This window comes from Ilyonectria robusta (assembly GCF_021365365.1).
Source record: "Ilyonectria robusta strain PMI_751 chromosome Unknown BGZ61scaffold_13, whole genome shotgun sequence".
NCBI classification, from domain to species: domain Eukaryota; kingdom Fungi; phylum Ascomycota; class Sordariomycetes; order Hypocreales; family Nectriaceae; genus Ilyonectria; species Ilyonectria robusta.
Window position 1 is genome coordinate 174,803 of NW_025764447.1, and position 15,189 is coordinate 189,991.

The following is a 15,189-nucleotide window of genomic DNA, read 5'->3' on the forward strand; positions in this document are numbered from 1 at the left end:
TGCGTTAACGCTGTCCCACAATTTACGTCGCTTCAGGTCATCAATTCGATCATTCTGTCTCCAAACGTGCCTCCAATGGGCAAAAATGACCGTCCTGCGCGTGTGAAATAGGACACAGATTCGATCCTGGGCTGTTCAGAACTTCAGTCGGTCCGCAGGGCTTAAACGGCTGTGGGGCAAAAAGGTAGATCGCATTCTGGAACGTCGAAAGAATGAAGTATAAATCTAGAGCGAGTCATGAAAATGCGGCATGCACCAAAAACGCCGTAGATGGTAATATTGGGTTCCCTCATTAAGGGGCGAGGCCTTTCGTGGAACGCCGCTCTACCTCCTTACCACAGCCTGCGCCCCATTTCACGGCCCTTATCTATTCCTTTACAGCCAACCCTTTACGATATCAGCTATTGATCGGTCCCCATGCTGACCATAATCCCTCCTAGTCTGCGTTAGACATCTGGTGTCGATGCCTTAGGCCTGTGCAAGCTGACACCCCCTGAATCTGAATAAGCTCCGGGCTAGTGGAACGTCTTGAATAAGCGTCGATGCTGACCAAAGTCCCATTCTCACTCCTCCGTGACTCTTCACGGCCTTCTAACCATTACATCTCAAGAAAGATCCCTTCCAGCCATTAAATCTCAAGAAAAATGTCGACATCTGAGGGCAAGTTTCGTGTCGTGATCGTCGGTGGCGGCCCGGTAGGTCTCTGCCTTGCCCACAGCCTGTCTCTCGCCGGGATAGACTACATCCTGCTCGAAGGCCGCAGTACCGTTGTGGAAAAGACCGGGTTGGGCCTGGCTCTATGGCCACATGGCGTCCGGATTCTCGACCAAATTGGTCTGCTCGAAGAAGGCCGTAAGGTGTATTTGCCAGTGAAGGACAAGTACAACCACTTGCCTGACGGCTCTGAGATCAATCATTCTGACCTGTACCAAGAAATCGAGAAGAAGTGAGTGATTGTGGGTCCCTATTGTGGCTTTGAACTGCAGCTAATTCCTGGTAGCCACGGCCATCCTTGGATGCTCTTTCATCGACAGAAGCTCCTTGAGCTGCTCTACACCCATATTCCAGAGAACGACAAGCGGATTCTTACCGACAAAAAGGTCGTCGCTATTGACACACATGATCAAGGCGTCACGGTGCATTGCTCTGACGACACCACCGTAGAGGGGTCCATAGTCGTTGGGTGCGATGGCGTCCACAGCAGGGTACGCCAAATCATGCGCGATGCGATGCTGAAAGCCTCAGTCAAAGTCAGGGACAGCGATTCACCCATGGTGGCGCAATATCAAATGCTGGCCGGCCATATTGGTCGACTCCCCGACATGGAAGCTGGTCGCTTGTGGGAAACCCGCTACGACAGAGGGAATATACAGACATTCATGCTGGAAGACGAAGGTTGGTTCCTCGCCTATAAGCGGCTGCCCGTCCCGATCAGCGAGTCGACACGATACACCGATGAAGATGCCGAGTCGTTTGCCAATTCAATCATGGAGAGCCAAATCACGCCGGACAAGAAGTTCAGCGATCTTTGGGCTGTTCGAAAGTGGTTCCACTTGTTTAACCTGGAAGAAGGATTTGTCCGGTCTTGGCACTGGGATCGTATTGTGCTGCTGGGTGACTCGGTCCACAAGATGACCCCAAACTCAGGCCTGGGACTGAATCAGGGCTGGCAGGGTGTGGCTGCCTTGACCAATATCCTCCGCAAGCTGCTGATCGACAACCCGAGCCCCAATACGAAGACACTAGGGGCGGCATTTGCAGAGTACAAGAATCAGACGGAAGGGATGGCTAGGGACAGCATGCGGCTTTCAAGTTTGTATACCCGCATTACGTCCTGGCATAACCTGTTCTACAAGGCGGCCGATTACGTGGGGCCGTATGTGGGAGGTGATTTGTTGCTGTTCAGGATGCTGGCTTCTCCGATTGTGAAGAGGGGGATCGTTCTAGACTTTGTGCCCGAGAGCGGACTTGTCCCTGGTAGGATCAAGTGGGTCAATGATGCACCTCATGAGAGTATATGAGTGAAAGAGGCGGGAACGGAAGTGTGTACAGACAGATTGTTTCAGGGATAAGCCAGTGCTTGGGTACGGGATCCACGCTGGTCTAGGCCGTAACCAGCAGACAGACAGATAAACCAGACAGATAAACCAGACAGATAGACCGAAAGAGACAAGTAAAGAATCAGACCTAAGCCCGAGAGAGCCAAGCCAGCCTGCGAGTTTCCACCTGACCCTTGTTCGGAGCGGAGGTCGGAAAATGAGAAGGACAGATGATCTTGTCGACTGAATTCCTTTGTCTAGAATCCCGCGGCATATTTCTACTTCGAGTATGGTTGGCCTTGGCTTTTGCTGCTTTGTTCTTTCTCAACCTCTGCTGAACTTCAGCAATACTGTTTGCAAGACACACAATGTTGTAGAATTGAAGCTCGACAAGCCGAGTGTGGTCAAGTTGGTCTGCACTAAGTATGTTCTCCATTTTACTCCGTAAAGCTGCAGTCTAACCCAAGTAAATGTCATGCGGATGGCGTCAGCCCATATCCCTGCTACTTAAGCCGACCCTCAACTTGCTGTGCCATTTCATGAGCCATGCTCGTGATAGAATTAGGCGTCGATATTGTCGAGCTTTCCTACTGAACAATGAATCCAGCTTCGTCCACGCTGACGTGAACATCGGTTACGTTCGGTTCTTCCAAGCGCCAGCTCGCTTCGTCTAACCTTTCTGGGCATGGACTGCCTCCACACCACCGGTATAAAGCTATCTGTCTTTATGCCATACAACGCATATCGACCCGAGCATTCGGTAAGACGTTATCCCGTTCCGTATTTCTAAGCTCTCGTCGAGTGGGCCGAGACTTGAGGCGTGCCACGTATTCTGCGGTGGCTCCATTTTGCCGCCGCTTAAACCCACTATGGAAATCTCAAGGTAACATTGGGCATGCGACTGGTTGCCACGTTCGCGTTGACGTGTATCGCCGAGACAACAGCGCACTTCACCGCTTGTTCCGGCGCTGTCAAGTTCGCAGATGACTGGTTGGCGATCCTCCACCATGTGGATCGCGTTGGGTTCGCATCGCCCTAGTAGATCTGCACGAATGCCTTAGCCACAGACCCCGGTGGGATCATCGAGCAGCCGAAGTGAGTCAACAAAACAGGAGGCATCGAGGGGGAAACTTGAGGATTGGTTCTCACTCTGGTTGAGACATGGAAGCCATGAATGGGAATAGCATCACTGAGCTGGGCATTCCTCGGCTCATCGAATCCACATCCATCCTGTACAAGACTCTCGAGGACCACGTGACTGGCAGCGTGACTCTGGACACGCCCAAGGAGTTGCATGATGAAGTTGCCGAGTGGATGAGGCTCCTGGAGCACATCAGCCAGGTGCAAATACCAGGCAGTGGTCTGGAGAACAAACTCCATGAAGGCCAAAACCTCTTCGGCAAATACGCTACGACACTGTTTGACATCAACATCCATCTTGAGATCTCCAAGCGATCCATGGACCCAGAGAAGAGTTCTTGGGCCAGAGATGAGTTGTACACGCTTCGACGGTCACTTCAAGAGCAGCGTGGTGATGTGGAAAGGTGGATGACAGAAACAACGTAAGGAGACCCATTTTAATCATGCTTGATCTAACATTGTGCAGGGTTGTGCCGACCTATTCAGAGGGTACTATGCGAGGAACATATCTTGACCCTCAGCCTATGGACCTCCGTGTCGGTGCCATTTTGAGAGATGCGCCAAAGGTTCAACTCAGCAACCGTTGGAAGGAGGGAGAGCCGAATTTCCAACATGGGTCTCCCAACCAGCAGACCTGGGGCCATTCGCCAGACGTCCCAGAACGCCAGCGTCTACAAACTCCGGCTCCAGAGCCCACTGAGCAACAACAGTCTTGGCATTCACAGATGATGGAAAAAGCCAAGTGCATTGCCACAGGCATGGAGGAGATGGGGCTTCACCTGAACAACCTCAACAAGTTTGATATCTCGGCCCACGACTCAACGCAAAGTCGAGGGCACCTCACGACGCTATTCGACCAGACAAAGGAGGACTTTTGGAAGTTCCTGCAAGATTTCCATGATCTCGAAGCGAAATTGGCCACCGAGGGCCCTGCCAAAGGTAGTGTGTATACTATTCTCCGAAAGACGCATGCTGACATAGAAGCTCCTTCAGAGAAACAGAGGATGGCTAGTAACAGCACTCAAACCGGACACAGGTTCCACTCGAACTCTGAACTGCGCAAGTCCGTCGACTCCACAAACTCTGCCAACGAGTGGCGGCAATTCGACCAAACGAGAGACTCCCCTCGACGGCTGTCCTATCACCAATCGCATGCGGTCGAGTCACGCGAAATACATGATGGTGATGGCAGCACCATCGTTGCGCCGTTGACAGAAATGGCACTCAACGGCACTCACACTATTGACGCAACATCTACAATCGAAACTTTCCTTACAGCGCTCCCCGAAACCCATCCGATGTCCCCCATTGTCAGCGATCGAGAAAGCGAGGCCCTGGTCCTAAAGTACCCTTCATTTATTGGTGTCGACAGCATATCAAAGGCTATCATTGAAAAGGACACCAGGCCATTCACCAAGTCATTCTCTCAGATTGTTGGCGGGTCTCTCGGCAAAACCGGCTTGGAGTTGGGTGTCCTCGAGGTCGACGGGAGCAATTGGGTGGCTCAATTCTGCGACACGCACCGTTATCTCTGCGGAATTCTGATTGCCATTACTGTTCCAAAGGACCTTTTCCTGTGGCATACCCGACACTTCCCCGTTGATTCCGACACCTGGACCAAGGGAGCCCTTGTCAGAACGATGTCCATCGTGACAGAACCGCCTCGATATCTACACTCTTATCCGCTGCGCCACGGCCGAAACCTATCGTTAAGCAACCCCAACTTCCTTTTGCACTGGAACCTCGAAGATATCAAGGAACCTCACGTCTCGGCCCGATTCAAAGAGCTAGTGCAGGTGGGAGGTGAGCTGCAGAAGAGAGTTGGGTCCTTTTCCTACAAGCAGCTGGTTGTCTGCATCACGATTCCGTGGTGGATATGCTACAAAGACACGTCCGGAGACCGGAAACAGGCAATGGAGTTTTTGGAACGAATGGGAATTGTCGGAGCGATACCCGTGAATGAGAAGTCCGACGGAGGAGTTCGGAAAACGCTATGGTGTCCGTCACGCATCAAACTCGGCGGATCGGACCAGAGCGTGCACGCATTCCTTCAAGAGGTAAGTCATCTTAGCCTTGGACATGCGAACGATATACTGACTTCTTAGACCACATTTACCGGATCGCCAGAACTGCAACCAGCCATTTCTGCCACGCCCACACGGTTCGTCGTGGTCACAGTTCGGAGAGGTCACGTTTCCGACTGGGTGGATGCCGTCCAATATGCTCTTGGGATGGACAGCAAGACCCTACGGTACTCGGTACCGACTAAAGAGCCCATCAGCTTCAGCCAGCTGAACAGATTTTATCGGAATGGCAGGAACCCAGGTCCAGAGCAATCGAAGAAAGTTGCACCGTCAGATAGATCATGAAATACTAGTTTGTTTTCATTTTTCTTTTAAGATTTCTTATGTTAGTCTTCTTCATTTCCTCGGCGATCTCGAACAGTTATCACTCCGGCTCAGCCTGTACCAAATGCATCTTCCACGGAGAGTCTAGGCACCTTTGTTTCCTTCCTTGATTATAGTGACGTTTCATGAGGTGCGTTAACCTATCCGTGAGCCCAACCCTCTACGTAGCTGGCACCGGATCACTTCACCACCTCATTCCGTTGCTGGACTTATACGTATGGTATCTCTCGCCTTGTCTATGCTAGGTATCTTTCCCCGTAAGAAGCCAAACTCAAGTGTCAAAATCCATAGTCTGTACTAAAAGTGTCCCTACTGTTCAATTAACTAATCGTAATAAAATGATATAGCCAGTGATTGAATTCTCAACCAACTTGCATACGAGTCCTCTAGCTCTCCTATTTTGGGATCCTCGTGAGACATCTGGAATAGTTTCCAGACCGGGTGGCAGGAATCTGGACGGCGGTCTTAAGCCCTTGGACCTCGGCCCCGGAGGCTGCTGGAGGCTGCCCTCATCTTCATCAGTAAGACCGACCCCTAGCCCTTGGCTTGATAGGAAATAAAGGGCTTTCATAATCGTCATTCTGATCTTATCTACTAATTGTGACAGCAGCTAGTTTTCTTGATTGGTAACTAGGCAACGGAGAATTCAGAGCATTTAGGCAAATTTAATGTTATTTATTCTGCTTAAATCGAGCCTCAGCTATAGTGAATTCCTGCTCTGACACCCTGTTTATCCTTCCTGGCACTTGCATCCTTAATTTGTTGTCTGCATTGACCTTCTTCTTCTGTCCCATCACTGTCCCCCAATACAATTTCCAACTGTTGATTCTCACCCACCGCCCTCACCCTTGCGGTTGCTGTCCATGTTTGAGAACTCTCAACGCCTCCACCCACCTTCCCTAAGCTACTGGGAGATGTTGAACGCAATGCAAGTATTAGCATCTGCCCAACGCTACCCCAGCTGGAGCTGTGCCATGGATGAGAAGATAAAAGAATTGTTGCTATATGAACGAGAACAATGATGATATGCAGGATAAGAATGGCGAACGCACAAGGTATAGCGCGGCTATTTAGAAAATTGTACATGAATGGCTTGTTATACACAGTATTGTGAATAATCGTATAATTCTGGGGATCTTTTTCGTTGATATGAACCGCTTCCGTGTAGGCTGAATAAGGCGCTAGTTTGTCGTGGAAGGACTTAACTTTCTGTTCATTTTGACTATCACAAGAGTCCACTTCCCTGCTGTGACTCCCCGATAGTGCGTCGGCAAGGTGAGCTGCAAGGGACATCGGGAGGCAGTTTTCAAAAAATCCATGATTGTTGCCGCAGAATCGGAGTATTTGCTGATATGCAGAGTTTGATGGCGTGATGTCTGGAAAGTCTATGCCAGTGAACCATCCATCTCCCATCCGAATGAGGTCTCCTGTTGATAAAGACCCATTCGAACGTTCAAACCCATCATCGATCGGAAGATCCAAGTGGCTTTGGATGACATTCGCCTTTTTCTCAATCCAGATGTCCGCCTGAACCCAGTGAGCCGAAATAATACAAAGACTGAGTTTTAAGACGCTTGGGTTGACGGGATTCCACATGGGATTGCTCCCTTCATTGAGTTGCATGCTCTCGTTAACACGCGTTGCGAACAGAATGCTGGCGCTGATTGGCTGACTTGTGATATGGTTGATGTTCAGAAATCTATAGCTTACAGGGCCTGGCGGAGTCTCGACCTCATTCAGGTCTTTAAGAGGAGAAGTATTTTTGACATTTAGAGAAATTGTGTCATTTAGAACCTTGGAGTTAAATTTGAACGCCGCAGTTCCTTTGTCCATCTGTGCATCGGAACAAGATACAGACACAGAAGGCTGTTTCCACTTCAACAAATCAGGAGAATCCGCCCTCTTCTGAGCGGACCTCACAAGCCACTCCGTTGTATTTGACTGGAATGAACAGACGTAATTGTGAAGTGACATAGCCACTAAATCCATGGGACACGTCGCGGTGATCAAAACGTCCGGCTGTGTAGGGGCAAAGTCCGCGAAAAGCGATATGTATCGCCACTCGAGGTTGTAAAAGTAAAAAGCGGAGTGTGTAATGTTTCCGAGAAAGACATCCGTAGTGCCGTACCCATAGTCCCTTTCAGGCCGAGAAATGATGTTGTGAATGAGAGGAACAAAATTTTCCAACAGCAAAGTTGGACTGGATTTAGACCCTAGCTGGATGGTCCCTAATGCATTCCAGGCATGTCGAGAGTCGAGATTTGTCTCGAAAGCCAGGCCATTAACGCACCAGGTGTTCCAATCGCTGTCAAAAAATGACCACCCTTGGCGTGGAATCATTATGATTGCTGAAAGAGGTCCCAAACTTATGGCAAGTAGAGAGATTAAGATGATCAAGATACCCGTCATTTGGTGCAGCAGGCGATTCGCCGCTGGCTTTAGCAAGACTCCCCATAACTCCCAACTCACTAAATACTGAATCGGGGAGCCAAGGTGAAACGGTGAAGAAATGAAGCCGAGGGGAATGCCGCCATCTTCAATGAGGCCGTAGCATATCCTATGCAGGAGGATGTCCGTAAGAGAAACCAGCACCGAAGCTTCATGTGCCTTAGCTGCAAATTGGAGGGCATTTAGCTGTTCATTTGTAGGTTCTGCCCATTGTAAGTTTGATGTGTAGAATGAGAGTAAGACCAAGGTAATCGTGATTGACGGTAGATGAATCAGTGCGAAGCGGCGTAGAGCCGACTTTTTTCTCCCACTACAGACGACCTTTGAGGGCTCGACACCATTTAGCCTCTCCATGTAGGCCGCCAAGGATCGATGCAACGTTGGCCCATTTTCGGTAGCATTTGTGGGCACAGCTTCGTATGAATGTCGGACCGTATCAGTACTGTCGTAGACGGATTCGGCTCCAATGCTGGAGGTGGCTGCTTCTATGGGCGTAATTTCTTCAGGCAATGTCGATGCCCGAGATTCGGCTTCCGAGTGGAGTCGAAGACGACAAGTTATGGGTTCTTTATGCAACTCGGATGTTAGAGACGGCCGGATCAACAGCGCATTTTCTTGCAACTCTTCATCTTCGACGCTCTATGAGTGGTTAGAATTAGAAAGCAAGATGCAGTTAAAAGGCATGAATACCTTTTGCTCCTGTGCATCTCTGCCCGGATCAAGAGGCTTGGGATTTGACGATTCGAGATCGTTGTTGTGGCACATGATTGCTCCTTGCGTTGGGTTGCGATGGAGATTTTGGTGTTGAAGAAAAGGATTGCGAAGATTTTGGTTGGTCGATGGCAGCAGTGAAGAGAAAAGCAGGCAGTAGAGTAAGGAGTGGACTTGACATAGAAACTCATCAGATCGCGGAATGATCGATCGGGGACAGTAAGGGGTTATTTGTGACCACTCCAGCAGTAAGCGCGCTTAGTATGTTGATGGTAGGTCAGTTTTCATGCAGGCATCACCAAAAATATGCTGTGGTACGTTGGCTATGAATACGCCACCTCCTTTCCGAAGTAATACATGGCGCTGTTAGGTGTGACGGATGGAAAGATGGTGTACATTCATCGGGCCGATGGAGCGAGAAGTTTTGTGTACAACATAAACCCCATCTCGAGAAGCAGCCGACTTGTACTAGTGCCGCGGTAGCGATTGGAGACTGCATGATGTATCGACCAGAATCAAGGGACCATATCTAAAGGATGGCTGGGGAGCACAACCTCTTTGTATTAGCTTGAGGTTTGGTCTTGAGAATCTATACCTGGAGACACGTGTATGCAAAATCGAAGGAGAATCAAGAAGAATCTAGCAACTCTTTAGATGCAAGTGGCTACCTCTTGTATCCACAAGTTCGCTAGAATGAGGATGACTGCATTGAAAGTGCAACTGCCCCTCATGCGGTGTCTCGCGAATGAAGGGCCGATAGTCATGGACCCTAATGCAAGCCTTGTTCCACCACATACACGAGGCTCATTCATGTCTCTGCTTCTCACTTGGTTAGGCGCCAATCTTTCAGCGTCACTAGATTGATCCTGCTCTTCAGGGCAGCTGAGCATACATATGCCTGTCCGACTTCATAAGGTGGTTGGACTCCCTGGCATATACATGGGCCTTTCCAAGATACTTACACCTGGCTAGGCCCCCCCCCCCCCCCCCCCCCCCACCAAGAGCTGACGCTTTGTGGTATTTCCCCTCTGAATCGAGATAGCAGAGCCGCAACGTCGGACAATTCTCAGGGTCTCCGGGCACCCCCGCTGTCATTTTCTCGCGGTTGTGCAGCAGTTTCATCTCTTATAGGTGTCCATAATATTACGATCTACGCGATCCCCCAGGCTTCGCTGTGCAGCAACATAGTCGAGAAACAGTATACCCCCTTCCAGCCCATTGCCGTGATCTTATGTAAACACATAGTGGCAAATTACTATGTGCCGGCCTTCCGATCGTACTTATTTCGTAGATGCTTTACGCCCGTAATGCCTGCCCAATCCCTGTTGGTCCTAAGTCGAGGCGGTTGGAATAGTGAGGTCAAGTCCAAAATACCATGAACCCTGCTTACTTCCCGCAATGGCCGGTAGCAGTTATAGGATCACATATCGACGGCTTCCTTAAGCCAATCGTCCTTCTCGATATAGGCAATGAAGGTCATATTCCGTCGAAAACAATGTGCTGGAGTTCTTTGGGAGTCCACTTCGGCTGACACGCTGACAGGCGACGGATGACTCGGAGGTTTGACCGCGTCCTGAGCCCTCCCCCACCTCTGCTGCCGGAGCTAACTTAGTTTCCAGGCCCGGTGCCTCATCTTGAATTCGTGTTTTTGGCCTCCTATTCCAGCATGGACTGTCGAGTTGTAGCACTTGTAGGGCGCCCAAACCTACAGCTGATTAACATGTGAAGAGGGGAATAGGGCACTGCAACACTCGTCCGCGTCATCCGGGGAAGAAGCGCTTTAGGCTGTAATTTACTCACTGATCCCTGCTTCTTGTGGTTCTTGACCTCATGACTGCGTCACAGGTATTGCCGAGATCCGGCCAGAATTCCCTTCCTTCAGCAAACATTTCACTAAATGAGATACAAAAGAATTCGCACAGCTGCCGGAATTCCAATCGGTCAGCTTCTCCTCACGATTTATTTCTAGAGGCATACTTATTCTCCCATTGTCATTTTCGGGCTCCGGGGCATAAGCGGCGCGATGGCAGCAGGCACTATGGAAGCCGTTGTTCTTCACGAAGCTGGAGGTCCCGACAATTTAAAACTGGAAAGGATTCCAATTCCGCAGCCAAGCCGCGGGCAAGTCCTTATCCGCGTCAAGGCCTTTGGACTCAATCGGTCTGAACTATTCACTCGTCAGGGTCATTCTCCCGATGTTCGCTTTCCTCGTGTGCTAGGGATCGAAGCGGTTGGATTGGTTGAAGAAGCGCCAGGCGGGGAGTTTGAGAAAGGAAGCATCGTCGCGACTGCAATGGGCGGGATGGGAAGGGCATTTGACGGAAGCTACGCGGAATACACCTGCGTTCCGGTTCAGCAAGCCCAGGTTATCTCTACGAAACTGCCCTGGAGTGTCCTCGGTGCCTTGCCAGAGATGCTACAAACAGCGTACGGTTCGCTCTTCAAGTCACTCCGCCTCAAAAAGGGCGAACGCTTGCTCATCCGCGGCGGCACCACGTCAGTAGGATTAGCTGCAGCTGCGATTGCCAAATCACACGGTGCCTTCGTAACATCAACAAGCCGCAGGGCCGACCGTGACCAAATGCTGCGTGAACACGGGGCGGACGACACGGTCGCCGATGACGGCGGCATATCTCAGAAGATCAAAGAACCCTTTGACAAAGTTCTGGAAATGGTGGGAACCGAAACATTGCGCGATTCATTGCTCTGTGCAAAGGAGGGGGGAATCGTCTGCATGACAGGTATAGTCGGAAATAAGTGGACGCTGAGCAACATCAACCCGATGGAATTTATCCCATCAGCGGTGTGCTTGACGGCCTATGCGGGAGGGTCTGGCGATTTCATGGCAACGCCATTAGATGAATTGGCCAAGACTATCGCGGCAGGGAGCTTGAAGGTTAAAGTTGGGAAAACCTTTCAGCTCAAGGACATTGCTGCGGCACATCGAGTAATGGAGGAAAATACTGCTGGTGGGAAAATTGTTGTTCTAACCGGGGAAGGGGAGTGAGTTAGGCTTGAAAAATATTTTTTCTATTGTTATTTTGTGCTATGGTGTCCTTTCCGTTTTCGCGGTGGAAAAATTTGAACTTATCTAACGGCGAAAACGGGAAGGGTCTCGTAGTCGAGGTATTCTATATCGAAGGCCACCCTTGACACCAAGTCAAAGAAAGCCACGCTAGATGCAAGTGGAAATCTAAGGAACATCTAGCTTCCCTTGTAATACCTTCCGATATTCATCAGAAGCAGCCTGGTCACTTTGACATTGAGATTGACCGTAACGACCCAGGAGCAGGACCTGTAAATACTACACTAAAAGACTCGTTGAAGGGACAGATGATTTAGCTCGAGTATCGACGCTTTGTCATTTATTTCTCTACTGCTCCACGACACGACAAAGAGGATTTCTACTCATTTTCCCGACGGGAGTTCCATTCTCGATCGAAGCGGGTCAACGCTCTCTGAGCTGTAGGAACACAGTCCAAAGCCTTGATGGAGATTCTTTCTGGTGCCCTCAGCATGTAGATAACCGAGTTGGCCAAGTCCTCGGCGATCAGTGGTTCGTATCCTTTAAAAAACTCATCCATGGCCTCCTTGTCGTACTGGACGCGTTGCAGGTGGAAGTGTGTATCAACACAGCCAGGACGCAGGGTAAGAACTCGAATGTCGGACTCAGAAGTCTCCATTCGCAAGCTGTTGCTAAATCCCTCTAGAAATGCCTTGCTTGCGTGGTACACAGCCTCACCATTAAATGGGGGGCATTCTAGACCCGTCACAGAAGAAACATTGATGATGGTACCCTTCTTGCGAGGCCACATGCTGCGGTTGATTACCGAATGAGTGGTGAACATGACACCGTTGATGTTGGTGCCAGACATTTGCTGCACAAGCTCTATCGGAAGCTCCCAGAACCTCGCAGGAGCCCCAAGAGCGAGACCAGCCTGGCAAGAGTTAGTCCAGAGGGCATATTTGCCTGGATTCAAGAAAAGACTCACATTGTTGACGAGAATATCAATCTGTCCAAGGTCCGAAATTGCTTGCGCCACTGCCTTGTCGACATCGCTGTGGTTCTGTATGTCCACCGCGTACACTCCAATCTTAACTTGGTACCCTTTTTCTAGGATCGCGACCCGGGTAGCTTCGAGTTTGTCCTTTCGCGCAACGTCAATTTCCATCTGTTCATGGCACACAATTTTACAAAAATGTATATACCTTGCTTCTGGACACGAGAGCGACGTTTACGCCATGCTTAGCAAGCTTTATGGCAATAGCCTGGCCAATGCCCATAGAGGCGCCGGTCTGGTAAATCCGATGATCAGCATATTACTGCGTATTCCAGGGACGGTGGGTGCCTCACAATCAGCGCAGTTCGTCCGGTCAAAGATTGAGATTCCATGGTTAAGATTGGATCTTGTATCGCCGTGCCGAAAGGAGTAGTGAAGTAACCTGTACTTGGGCCAGGTATATTATTGTCGAGATGGATACGGGCACGACGCTTGTCTCTAGAAGCTCAGTCCTTGCGTATTTAACAACTTCGTGATGACAAATCCACAGTGGAGAAACATCATCGATTTCATGGAGCAATGGATCGACTAGGTTCCCCTTGAGAGGCGGGGAACCCACGCGTGATTAAATTCCCCGCGGTTTGATCTCCGCGCGGGTTGATCTCCGCGCGGGTTGATGAATCTGCACGCGGGCTAGTCTTCGCTGGCACTATATCCACACACTTAACACTACAGTATCAACTCGGTAAATTCGTACTGAATTTCTCCCCCATTTAAAGTGGCTTATCGGTCCGCTAGCAGTTATCGGGACGACTATAGCGAATCATTCAACTTAAGCTATGGGATTTGTGGGCTTAGTGGAGAAGAAATTCAGTACGAATTTACCGAGTTGATACGGTAGACCAGGACGCCTTAAGCTCCATAGCTATCGACGCAATTGGCGACGTCCTAATCCCACTTGATGATACAATCCACATCCCAAGCTACCCTATACATCCACCTTGGTGCAACCATGTTGGTCCAGCCGGATCGTTACACACAACTCAAGCCATTGTCTTCCGACATCACCAACGCTCCCAGCCTAGCTTCACAGCATTTTCCGTTGCTCTATCAGCCTCCTTCACCCAATGTGAACGGTTGCTCCGTGACATCCAATAGGAAAGCATACTTTCAGACTCAGGGCCCAAGGCCTCCATCCGTTTTGAACAAATAGGATGCTCCATTGGGTCGAATGTGGCACCCTCTTCCTCATACCAGTCCTGAGGAATAGGGTCGAACGTGACAAGGTAGACATCGTGAACTTCGCCGGCGGCACCTTTGAACCTGACTTCTACGTCTGGATATATGAAGAACCAGCCGCGATACCAGATATCTTCAACATCCCGATCGCATTTCGGCCAGACCAAGCCAGGAAGTTGATTGTCCGCATTAGTGTCTTCATCAGAGGCGGACTCTTCATCAAAAGATGACTCTTCCTCAGGACTGGGATCTTCAACAGAAGTGGACACTTGAATAAAGGTGGACTCTTGCGCGGAATTATCCTCCGGCTCTTTGCCCTGCTTCATATTCTTGACGGCTCGCTTGACCTTGCGGATTTGGCGCCACATGGTACCGCGAGCCTCCATCTCTCCAAGGTAGTGCGCGTGGCATTCTTCGGGTGTGGCGCCAGGAAGAAAGAAGAACTCGTACCGATGGTCCCGATCATGGACTTGAGCTAAACTGTGGGCATTCTCAAGGCTATCGCGAAATTCACAGCCGTCGAAGTCATTTGGCACACCCGGATGGACCATGTAGAAGACCCAGGAGGCGAGGGGAGGCAATGCACGCTTGACTCCCAAGCTCCACCATGACATCAAGGCTGGTCTGCCGGCGTGGTCCTTGAAGATGAGGTTATTGTTGATTTGTTGGACTGCCAGTGGCAAGCGAATGTTGGGGGGACCGTTCGGGTAACATTCTGAGAAAGTTCGGGCCCGCGTCTTTGTTCGGACCATATTGACAAGATGGTCGGTTTTTTTAAAAAAAAAAAAAACGATGGACAGCTTGTGGACCGAATGGTATCATTCTAAAGGGGAAGTGAGATAGAAAATAGTGTCTGGAGATGAAAAACGTTCTGGAGTACAGAGTGTTGGTCGAACGTGTTTTATACATGACCGCTTCGAAGGACGGCGGTCAAATATGGCAGAATCTCAACAAGGGTCTGTCCATACCACTATCACTCTCAACTTGCTGGCCCCGCTAGATCGTGGAAATGGACTTGGCAACTTCTACAGTTTGTCTTTTCAAGTAGAAAATGAAAGAAATTGTAAAGCAGTGAAAAATTTAGTAGCAATTTACCTATAAGGATGAACTAGTAGTTTATTAACTAAAACAAAAGAGACTAATAGCAAGGTTTAGGCAGACCAAAATACCCAGTCGATAACTCAAACAAAGGAAAAGATAAAA

At 49.8% G+C, this 15,189-nt stretch overlaps 6 protein-coding genes across 6 annotated transcripts; 3 read left to right on the forward strand and 3 right to left on the reverse strand.

The window, feature by feature from the left end:
• The first annotated feature begins 303 nt into the window (after nucleotides 1–303).
• Nucleotides 304–2,424, forward strand: BGZ61DRAFT_518990 (FAD binding domain-containing protein). The gene is made up of 2 exons (XM_046252379.1): nucleotides 304–946; nucleotides 1,001–2,424. The coding sequence occupies exons 1-2, from the start codon at nucleotides 645–647 to the stop codon at nucleotides 2,019–2,021; spliced, it is 1,323 nt and encodes a 440-aa protein (XP_046102620.1). The 5' UTR covers nucleotides 304–644; the 3' UTR covers nucleotides 2,022–2,424.
• A 488-nt stretch (nucleotides 2,425–2,912) lies between these two features.
• BGZ61DRAFT_51365 (uncharacterized protein) lies at nucleotides 2,913–5,775 on the forward strand. The gene is made up of 4 exons (XM_046252180.1): nucleotides 2,913–3,601; nucleotides 3,646–4,118; nucleotides 4,173–5,236; nucleotides 5,285–5,775. Exons 1-4 carry the CDS (start codon nucleotides 3,201–3,203, stop codon nucleotides 5,546–5,548), a joined length of 2,202 nt encoding a protein of 733 aa, XP_046102621.1. The 5' UTR covers nucleotides 2,913–3,200; the 3' UTR covers nucleotides 5,549–5,775.
• Nucleotides 5,776–6,283: 508 nt separating this feature from the next.
• On the reverse strand, nucleotides 6,284–8,389 carry BGZ61DRAFT_354905 (uncharacterized protein; the record flags this gene model as incomplete). The annotated part of the gene is made up of 4 exons (XM_046240669.1): nucleotides 6,284–6,768; nucleotides 6,841–7,160; nucleotides 7,236–7,724; nucleotides 7,800–8,389. 4 exons carry the CDS (start codon nucleotides 8,387–8,389, stop codon nucleotides 6,284–6,286), a joined length of 1,884 nt encoding a protein of 627 aa, XP_046102622.1.
• Nucleotides 8,390–10,675: 2,286 nt separating this feature from the next.
• BGZ61DRAFT_454237 (quinone reductase) lies at nucleotides 10,676–11,760 on the forward strand. Its single transcript, XM_046246183.1, has one exon. It carries the CDS (start codon nucleotides 10,770–10,772, stop codon nucleotides 11,751–11,753), a length of 984 nt encoding a protein of 327 aa, XP_046102623.1. The 5' UTR covers nucleotides 10,676–10,769; the 3' UTR covers nucleotides 11,754–11,760.
• A 328-nt stretch (nucleotides 11,761–12,088) lies between these two features.
• On the reverse strand, nucleotides 12,089–13,262 carry BGZ61DRAFT_518993 (uncharacterized protein). Its single transcript, XM_046252380.1, has 4 exons — nucleotides 13,101–13,262; nucleotides 12,956–13,042; nucleotides 12,739–12,894; nucleotides 12,089–12,684 (listed from the first exon to the last, which is right to left on the reverse strand). The coding sequence occupies exons 1-4, from the start codon at nucleotides 13,137–13,139 to the stop codon at nucleotides 12,151–12,153; spliced, it is 816 nt and encodes a 271-aa protein (XP_046102624.1). The 5' UTR covers nucleotides 13,140–13,262; the 3' UTR covers nucleotides 12,089–12,150.
• A 287-nt stretch (nucleotides 13,263–13,549) lies between these two features.
• Nucleotides 13,550–14,843, reverse strand: BGZ61DRAFT_454239 (uncharacterized protein). Its single transcript, XM_046246184.1, has one exon. The coding sequence runs from the start codon at nucleotides 14,736–14,738 to the stop codon at nucleotides 13,812–13,814; it is 927 nt and encodes a 308-aa protein (XP_046102625.1). The 5' UTR covers nucleotides 14,739–14,843; the 3' UTR covers nucleotides 13,550–13,811.
• Between the last annotated feature and the right edge of the window lie 346 nt (nucleotides 14,844–15,189).